The sequence below is a fragment of the Silurus meridionalis genome, chromosome 17, assembly GCF_014805685.1.
Source record: "Silurus meridionalis isolate SWU-2019-XX chromosome 17, ASM1480568v1, whole genome shotgun sequence".
Classification (NCBI taxonomy): Eukaryota; Metazoa; Chordata; class Actinopteri; order Siluriformes; family Siluridae; genus Silurus; species Silurus meridionalis.
In genome coordinates, this window is record NC_060900.1 from 14127957 (window position 1) to 14138171 (window position 10215).

The window sequence follows — 10215 nt, forward strand, 5'->3', positions numbered from 1 at the left end:
GTATGTATGTATGTATGTATGTATGTATGTATTTATTTATTTATTTCCAATAAAGCATGAGAGTTCATCAGTTAAAGAAGAAACCGACTCAACATTTTCTTGTTCCTTCACCAAAAAAAAAAAAAACCTAGAAAGAGGAGGGAAGGTTTATATATACCGTTATCGGTATTGGTAAATATATCGACGATACTGATCTTGAACGTACTTGATATTAGATCAAGAAGAAAACAAGTGCTCTCGCCCATCCCTATTGATGATATTCTTTATGCAGTCGTATTGTTCATTGCATTTTTGTTGGCTTGTTAAAACAACTTAACGTGAATACCGCCACCTAGTGAACAGGAGTACAAGGATTGTGATTGACAATTGAAAAAACAAATCTTCGGGCAGGGGGCACCTGGGGTGGCCCATCATATTTTTAGGAGAAGGGGGGGCAATGCCACCCCCTTAGTATTCTAAAAATGTACAAACAAAAAGTGAGTGACTTAAATATACCCATGCACAAATTTGCACGCGCGCAGAAAATGAGCCATAATCATAAATGAATGATTAGTAGTAATGTCAGGTAAACGCTGGCTCAGGTGTGCAAAGAAAAGTGGCATGTGCTGTATTTTACGGTGAAACAATAATGAGTGATTAAAACCTAATACCCTCCCATCCTGTTGATTTAGGACTCATCCCGCTTATCTGTCAGATATTCAATGTGGAGAATGTCAGTCACTTCCTTTGGGCTAAGTAGTAAAGCAAACGGAGTTGACGCGTACGACAGCGGCGATGATTGGGAGATCGGACTCGGCGATCTGATCATCGACCTGGAAGCCGATTTGGAAAAGGATCGCCGGAAATCGGAGATGAAACGCATTCTGCATTCCGTGAAAAGCCCCGCGGACGAGCTGCCGTTCGCTGGGGCAGCTGAGAGCGCCAGCGCCGACGCGTTCGATGGCCTCGCGGGTCCCGCCGCCGGTTTCTGCCCCGAGGTGAGGCGATTCAAAGAGAAGCGGCGCAGTTCGTGCGCGAGCGACGGCGGCGACAAATCGCGCTCGCACGTGCCGCCGCCGCCGCAGCCGCGCGCCGTCCCTAAGGTGTGCATCGCCAAGCGGCGTGACGCTCAAGGACGCCCCGGAGAGGCTTTCGAAATGAATTCGAGTGATGCAAACGCTCCTTGCGCCAAAGGCAAAGAAGGCAAGAGAGGAAAGCATCAAGGCAAGGGACTTAAAAAAGAGAAGGAGTGCGTGCGGACGCGGAAAGACAAGCACGGAGAAACCTACGAATTCGAGAATGCCCGTGCGTTCGGGAGGAACGACGAGAGCGCGTACTATTGTGCAAACGGAGGCGCGGCGGTCACGGACAGGGACGAAATGGACGCAAAGGGGATAAGGGCTGGTGCTTTTGTTGTGGAGGAGGATGCAGGGAGCTGCGAGCGAGATCCCAACCAGAAAACGGTAAGACAGCCGGAAACCTTGTTACGATGCTTTCTTTGCGCCATTCTCCGCAACACGAATGGCGTCTGTTTGTTGATAAGCATAGAGAGGGGGAAAAACACGTTAGGGGTTTAGATCGTGCCGTCTGTCACATCTCATCCGAGGCTGCTGATGAGTGTGATCGATCATTCAATCCCGCAGGCTGATATATATATGATCATTACTGGTGAACGACATCATCATAAAAACCTGTCATGATTTCAATTTCAGCGTCAAATACGCTGCAGGATTTGAAACAAATGTAAAGGTGTGTGTGTGTGTGTGTGTGTGCGCGCGTGTGTGTGTAAACTGTCATTAAAGCAATCTCTCATGAGCAAACACAAAATGCTGTCTGCCAACCAAGCAATGATACGGTCATTTATTATAGTCATCTTCCACATGTAGATGAATATAGAAAGTACAACACAAATCATCTCTATTTTCCTTATTCATCAAAAAAAAATTAAACAAGGGGGTTGTTGGTTATAAATACATCACTTCTAGGTATTCAATTGTTGTCAGCCATTTCCCTGTGTATTTTGTTAGACATCCCTTTAGATTTTTTTTTTCATGGCTGTTGCTATTGGAGACCTGAGCAACATCACTCCTTCCTATTTGGACAAAAGCACACTGTGTGTGTGTGTGTGTGTGTGTGTGTGTGTGTGTGTGTGTGTGTGTGTGTGTTTGATGGGATTTCATGTGGTATTTACTGTTTTAATATAGAGAGGAGTGAGAAGCCCCCCCTCCCTTGCTCATTGCTTTCTATTGTCCCTCAATATCTACATTGTTCTGATGTTTATTTTACATCCTTTATCTGATTCAAGATCTTGGCACTCATATATATTTACATGCATGGTATGAGGAGGATTTAGTTAAGGATACTGCAATATCGACTGTGTACCCGCTCTTTTTTTCTTCTTATCAGTTAAGTATAAAAACCAGGTCAGTGGGGACCAATACACAAGAGGCTGAAAGAGCTGTTGAGTCGAACTACATGGAACCATGTCAACCAGGAACAAGTGTAAACCTGGAAGGGATTGTGTGGCATGAAACAGAGGAGGGTAAGCATAAATACTTGAGCTCCTGGATGGCAGACAATGCTGCATTACCTTAAAGGTACCACATAACGCGATAGAAAATAAATAATAAATAATTTTATACCATCTAAGTAACTATTGTTTAGCTGAGCCTTAAATAAAAGAATACCTTTTCCAATTTCCTATGATAGGTGTAAATTAAAGTGGAACGATATGATCAATTATTTTGTATTGTGCATTTGTGCTAAATGCATGTATTAGGGCAAATGACCAGTCTTGCCATAAAACACAAGCACCATTGGGCTCCATTTACGAAGCAGCTGGGAGACTGAATCACCTACTAAAGCGTTTAAGCATTCGAGGGCAGCGGAGACACTGGTTGCATATTGATTGCGCAAATTAAAATTTTAGAACACCATCTTAACAACTCTGACTGAGATCAATCTCATAGGGAATCCAGATAACATACTATAAAGCAGTCACTTATAATGTAGGCTGTATATCATAAGATGAGAAAAATAAGTTAAAATATAGAAATATGAGAGCTAAGAACAATTATATTGAAGGGGTTAAATGAATATGTTGTGTTTCAACAGTATTTTAAGTGGGTGTATTTGTCTTGGCTATTATACAAGTGTGATCAATTAAATACAGAAAGGACACATAAGGCATAGCACATGCATAATACATTATTATGCAAAACTGTTTCTACCTTTTGGCTATTTATGTAAGAGATTTATGACTCATAATCTGTTTTTTTGTTGTTGTTTGTTTTTTCTCATTGCTTGACTTCAGGAGTACTTGTTGTGAATGTAACATGGAGAAAAAGGACCTATGTTGGAACTCTATTAGATTGTACCAAGCACGACTGGGCTCCCCCTCGGTAACACTTCACTATTATCTTATAAATACAAATAGATCTTCGATGTAATTCTCTTTTTAGATTAGGCTTAAACAAATACTGTGTGTTTGGTACGGTTTTAATCTCTAATGCAAATATTCTTATGTCAAATTTTATTAAATAGGTTTTGTGAGTCTCCAATGAGCGATTCTGAAATGACATGTGGGCGTGGACGTGGTAAACGGATGAGACTGGCAGTGTCCGATCAGCCTGTGACAGAACCTGGTCTCTCCAAGATAAGAGGACTGACGCATAAGAGACGTGGTGTGGGCATAGGCAACAAAGGGAGACGAGGAAGTCTAAACTTTAGTACATGTAGAACCCCCACATACTTCTCGGTAGAGGACATTAAATCAAGTTCACTTATGTGTGGCAAAAGGATAAGCAAAGCTCCCCCTGATCTAGATTTGACCTTACTTTCTGATGACATTAGGAATGGAAATGGAAAACGAATACGCACCAAATCCAGGAGTGCTCCATCCACTCCGCAAGGGAAATCTGATCCAGTGTTTTTGGACCAAGTGTGTGCCTCACCTATGCTAATTGACTGTCCACACCCTAACTGCAACAAAAAATACAAGCATATTAATGGGCTTCGCTATCACCAATTGCACGCGCACTTAGACAGCAACAGCAAACAAGAGTTTGAGGCAGAGAGCGAAGACCGACTCTCTGATTATGACGAATCAGTTAGCAACCTGCCCCTTGATTCCAGTGAGACTGTCGATATTGTTTCCAAGAAGCCACGAACAATGTATAAGCTTAATTCTAGTGGATCTTTAAAGAACAGAAAGTTATTACTCGCCAGTGATCACAGTCCCACAGCAAACTCCAAGCAACGCAGGAATGTGATAGGCAAAGAAGGGCCCAGTGATGACATAAACAACCTGCCACTTATTTCAAATATGTCTGTAGTCCTTGAAAACTGCCTTATAACAGAACGTAACTCATCTATAGAGATGCCCAAACTTGAAGCTGAGGGTGCCCTTGATAAGAGGGATGTTAAAAAGGAAAATGGAATCGCTGAAAGGTGTTCAGCGAAAACTAGGACAAACAGGTTTATTGTTTCTACCCCTGCACCTCCAAAACTGATTGCTATCCCTACATTTCCAAGTAAAATCACAGATGGCTCCTCTCACCAACCATCACCATCTGTTGCTCTTACAAAAACTAAGAATCTTTCACTGAAACCCATTAAGCCAAAAATGGATATTGTCGCACAAGTTAACATGGCAAATGCAGCCATAGTGGTAAGCAAGGAAAATAGGAGAAAGGAAAAGCACAGGCTAAAGGACAGGAATTATAAAGATTTAAGAAGTCCAAAAGCTGATCCTGCTTTCATAAAAGCAGATGACATGAAAAATATAGGAAAGGACTTACCGGTTAGCTTGTTGAAAGAGCACCTGAGCAAGCAGGATGTTGTTAATGGTCTTAGTGAAACGCAAGAAAGCCGAATGGCTAGTATCAGAGCTGAGGCTGACAAGGTGTACACTTTTACTGACAATGCACCCAGTCCCTCTATTGGGAGCTCTGCAAGAATGGATTCGGGCACACTTTCGAATTGTGATAGTAGCACCACTAAGACCAACAGTCCAGCATACTCTGACATATCCGATGTGGCAGAGGATGGTGGATTAAATTCCAGATCAAGGAGAAACTCGGCTCCTGATTCCAGTCTGAATGGAAATATCAATCCCAAGATTCCAATTACTTCTGTCACTACAGCCCTGGGAAAAGATACTCATGCAACTCACAGTCATGGATATGAATCTTATGGTCTTCCTAGTTACATGACCTCTGGACAAGGAAACTCTGCTGCTTTTCTAAAGGCTTCGACATCTTATGCTAGAACTAAGGAGGATGTTCGAGAGTCAAGTGAGGATTCAAAATCCTCAGAATCCAGTGCTGATACCAGCTCTCCGTCACAGCTTCATTTAGCGATGACACAAACACAGACCGCTCTGGTTCAGTCCTTGTACTATGGACAGTACACTCGTAATGCGGCAATAGATCAAAAGGTTTTGATAGTTCCGAACAATCACAGGCAGCAGAGTGAGACATGCTGTGATGATGTGCAATGCAGCAAACATAGCAGAGTCCAAGCTAGACGTGGACCTGAGCAGAAAGAACGAACAAAAGAGGATGCAAAACAGATGATAACGTCATCCACGGCCATTCATAAGGGAACAAACTCAGTTAAAATCAACTGTGCAAAACCTGGTTTCATTTATGTAGAGTTGGACAAACAGTTATCTCTTCAGCAGCCCCAGGTGAAGTCTTCTGTTACATCAATAACAAAAGACCAGGGGCTTAACAAGGAGTCTGAAGACTTCAACTCAGAATGTCAAAGTGCAAAAACAAATGTGGATACAAATGTACCATATCTAAATGTAAGTCTCTGATATTACTACACGTTTTCTGAAAATGTGCTTTTAAAACACTTTTAGAAATGTCTTTGATTTAGGTGTAATTCCTCATAGAATTTGAACATTGTGTATGATTTTAATACATTTATTATTTTGTCCTGAGGAACCTAACTGGTGTTGTAACTAATATTGAATTCAAAATATCAGAACCTTTAAAACTAATAATCACTATTGTTGTATGACAATGGAGTTCCCTTTGTAGATGTTTGATTGCGTTGGTTGTAAAACCATAAACTGTTTGACGGTAGATGTTCCTCTGGGTTTAGGCTTCAGAATCACAGTCCTGGAGCCACTCATTTCAGTCCAAATATGTGAAGCAACAAAATCAAGAGGTAAACAAGGTCTCTCAGGAAATAGGCCCAGACAAGGGGAAAGACTGGCATGTGCCTCCTGAGCCACAGCCCAGACTGGAGGCTGAGCTTCAAAATGTACATTGCGAGACATCTTCTGAGGACATCGAGGAGAGTACCAGGGCAGAGGTGGAAAAGACACCCAGTGAGACTTCTGAAAACCCACAGAGCACAAGAGTGGCTGTGTCATCTTCACAACAAACTTACATACAGTACCAGCACTCTTATCCATACCTACATCTGTGTGAGACAAATAACACATCATTTAGTGTGATGTCGCCAGCATTGGTGCACAATTATCCAGGTAATGTTGAAGGGATTTTCTTTTTGCATGCAGTTTATTCTTACTAAAAAAAAACAAAAACATTCAGAACATTTATGCTCGCTAGGTTTCCATTATCCTCTGTATGGGAAGACGCCTGAGAGGGAGGATTCAAGTGGGATACAGCACAGCAAGACAGTTTCTGACCCTACAGACCTTGAGTTGCTTCCACATCACACCCATCCATACCATGGAAAATGTCCTGTGGTGAGTGTCTTCTGAAAGTTATTACTAAAACAATCTATGTTGTTATGTTGATTGAACTGAGATTTCATTCAGAGTGTTTTTCAGCCTGGGGAGCCAGGAGGCACTGAACAAGAGGACAGGGATACAGAGCATGAAAGAGAAACTGTTCCATTTGCTCACCACCTTCACACACATCATCATACCCATCTGGGCATGAGCTACTCTCTTGTGTCAGGACAATATGACCAATTTCAAGGTGAAAAGAAAAGCTAAACAAAACCGTGGTAGCACTTAATATTCATAAAAGACATAAAAGCTGGTTGCCATGTGGAAAAAAAAAAAAATAGGATCACTCTATTTATTTATTTATTTTTTGGTTTAACCATCTTCAAAGGTCTGAGTACAGTAGCCATGTGTGCCAGTCAGCAAATGGCAACCACACAGACCACTTCCTGTGGTATGTATGGTCTTACTGCTTGACTGGAAAAAGCTACTGTCTGTTTAGTAGGTGTTTTGTAAATACTTATGTTTCATTTTACAATTGCAGAGAATGATGGGCAGATGTGAGTTTAAACTACATGTTCCTGGCTCACACAAGGACTCATAGACATCAATTCCATGGTGTTATTCATTGCCTCCTTGTGAGGCTACTTTCATTTTTGTAATGACCGAATGTAATATTAGAGGTAAAATGCAGTGCTAATAATATTATGTAATACTGTATAGATATGTAACAGCATTACCCTAGTGAAATACAGTTTTGTAAAATATGCTATTTGCTTTTTGGGTGCCTGTAATAAACAATAAACATGTAAACCTATCTGTAATTACTCTGCCTGTACATGGCTACATCTAGCTGGTAGAATGCACATGTATTGCTGTGTACCATGATATTGAATGTATTTGATATTTTATAACCTCTATGTGCTAAAGGATGATTTGCAGTAGATTAAAAGTGACTGTACAGTGGTTCTTTCCGCATTAACCTATTAACATGAAATTGCTCTGACCATAGCCATTAAGCGACTGTATCGTGTTCAGTGAAAAGAGTTACTCGACATGTCTCAGTGCCATATTGTACTATTGTGATGTACATTTTGTACATAGTTTATTAAGCAATCAATACTTACTTATGTACAGTTGTTTTCAGTGCAATGTATGGTTGTCTATCCAACCTCACCTACATGGATAAAGTAGTACTCTTTATTACTTGAATCGTGCTGCATTACCTAAATCTGTTTACAAGCACATCTTTGGAAATATATGTCAATGTTGTAGTTTGGTTCATCCTTTTAGTCATGAGGTTCAACTTAATGTAAACTATACTGTACCATGAAATTATGTTGCTTTTTTATACTGTTCTTGCCTTAACACGTTTGTCAACCCAAATAAAGGTAAACATTGTTTGTAGATTTCCTTAGTCATTTTGCTGCGTTTAACCCGACCACAGAAAGATTCACCTGCATGTTTAGTAAAGTTTGCATATGTCACATTTTACACTGCGATATACATTTCCAGCTAAATGTTTTCCATGTCACCCACAAGTCATGAAATTAAAGTGTATAGTGATTATCATGAAGCAGCAGCACATAACTTCTGGATAGCTACTAGAAAAGTGGAATGTCCTAGTAGAGGCTAAGCATCTAGCCCATCACTAGGCTAAGGCCATTGGTAGACAGTAATGAAGTAAGTGTAATTTGTTACTGTAATTAAGTAGCTTTTTCACGTATCTGTACGTTACTGAAATATTTCCATTTTGGAAAAATTTTAACTTCACTACATTTCAAAGTCAAATATTTTCAGCTGTATTTAGTGAAATTAGTTGTTCCTTTTTATTTTATTGAATAAAAACATAACTTGTCAACCATGTATCAAGGCACCAATCAGGGTAGAGCTCTCACGCCAGTAAACTTTTTTTATTTATTTGATTGCTGCTTGGTGGTTTCTACTTAGCACCAACATACAGTTCAGCATCAGATCAACAGCAAGAACAATGTTTTAAGAGTAATAAATGATGGAAGAAGCTCCTGACTTTAACTTGCCACAACACTCATAGCCTTATTAGCAAATTTTTTTAAGTAGTTGAAAAAGACGGTTTTGGGCTCATAATAATTCTAATAGACATCAATCAGTGTTTGACAAATTAATTTGATTCTATTAATAGATTGATGTGCTAAGTAACAGAGTCTTATCACATAAACTAAGTTGATGAGCAAAAGACTAAGCAAAAGTCTTGCTTAAATGAATGATAATAGGAACATTATAGTCATAAGTAATCATAGTACCTTGGATTAAATACATCTGATGGCAAATACTTTTGTACTTTTACTCAAGTGAAAGTTTAAAGAGAGCACTTTTACTTTTACCGGAGTAATATTTTACCTACTATATCTCTACTTTGTCAAGTACATAATTTGTGTACTTTGTCCACCACTAGCTAAAGCCAAACAGAAATAGTCAATGCACAGGTTCCAGGTAATAATGTCCATTTGCAGCATTACCCTGTTTGCAGAATTTCCACTTAAGCACATACATGGCCCACATGTTAAGGCTCCTGTGTCCTAAACTCATAAATCACACATATCAGCAAGCAATTTAGTCAGAGAGGCCAGACCTACAGACAAGCGATTTAAATGAGGATGCCGTATCTTGTTTTATGTTTGGAAGAACAATGAATAGGCTGCCATTGTGCTTTGTAAGCCTAAGAAAGCAAGTTGACTGTTGTCGAATTGTGAATTCTGCTGAATTCAGTATTAGATTAGAAAAAGTGGTGAGGCCATTTGTGTGGTAGGGCATCCTGTTGTAACAGAATGTCCAGCTTTGCTAGAGAAAATCACAATTAACAGTGTGCTGGTTTACCCACAAAAGTAAACCAAAATTAGGAAACCAGGTGGAAAAAATATAAACACATGCAGCACTACCTTTATTAACAATAACTTGATGTAAATGTGTACTATTGAAGTTTAACAGTCTTTCACATCATTTTGAAGACATTTCGACCCATTCTTTTTTTATATAAAATTATTTTTATTGACCATTAAGGGTATTTGTTTATGCACAGTTCTTGTGACAGCATCTCAGTTGGTTGAGTTGCCTTCTTGAAAGCCTTCTTTAGGCATTTAAATGTTGATTTACTGGTATGCTTGTAACTGTTGTAATGCTGCAGAATCCAGTCTAATCCCATCTTAATCTGTATAACATTTGACTCAAGAGCATTCTGATGTAAAGTGATGTTAATCTCTGTCTCAATGACTTTCTGGGTTCTGTAACTGTAAATACTAATCAGTCCAAATCATCCCCCCATTCAGCACCATTCTTGACAGGAGGTGTTTATGCTTATATGCTGTGTTTCATTTTGTGTATGATGATCAAACATCTCCTTGGACTCTGCAGCTCAACGGATATTGTTCCAGAAATATTGTAGTTTGTTCAGATGCAATTTTGCAAAGTCATGCTGCCATGTATACTTTTGGAGGCTTTTTACTAACCTCCTTCCATTAGACTACTATTAGACTATAACTAGTTCAATCTTT

The 10215-nt window shown here is 39.7% G+C and overlaps 1 protein-coding gene across 3 annotated transcripts; it reads left to right on the forward strand.

Annotated features, from left to right (window-relative positions):
• Nucleotides 1–488: 488 nt before the first annotated feature.
• Nucleotides 489–8086, forward strand: znf608 (zinc finger protein 608). 3 transcript variants are annotated; one of them, XM_046870921.1, is made up of 9 exons: nucleotides 489–1442; nucleotides 2386–2521; nucleotides 3293–3380; nucleotides 3523–5788; nucleotides 6091–6478; nucleotides 6564–6703; nucleotides 6788–6938; nucleotides 7077–7139; nucleotides 7230–8086. In XM_046870921.1, exons 1-9 carry the CDS (start codon nucleotides 702–704, stop codon nucleotides 7247–7249), a joined length of 3993 nt encoding a protein of 1330 aa, XP_046726877.1. In that variant the 5' UTR covers nucleotides 489–701; the 3' UTR covers nucleotides 7250–8086. The 3 variants fall into 3 exon arrangements, with proteins under 3 accessions (XP_046726877.1, XP_046726876.1, XP_046726878.1); XM_046870920.1 differs by having other exon boundaries at nucleotides 490–1442; nucleotides 7077–8086; XM_046870922.1 differs by lacking the exon at nucleotides 7077–7139 and having other exon boundaries at nucleotides 490–1442.
• Nucleotides 8087–10215: the final 2129 nt, after the last annotated feature.

What these genes read in the sequence shown, in the direction of transcription:
- znf608 (XM_046870920.1), top strand. Translation starts at nt 702, where the DNA reads ATGTGGAGAATGTCAGTCACTTCCTTTGGGCTAAGTAGTAAAGCAAAC. An exon ending in GTGGCATGAAACAGAGGAGG is followed by an intron (nt 2,522 to 3,292) that starts GTAAGCATAAAT and finishes GCTTGACTTCAG; the next exon opens with GAGTACTTGTTGTGAATGTA. An exon ending in ACAATATGACCAATTTCAAG is followed by an intron (nt 6,939 to 7,076) that starts GTGAAAAGAAAA and finishes CCATCTTCAAAG; the next exon opens with GTCTGAGTACAGTAGCCATG.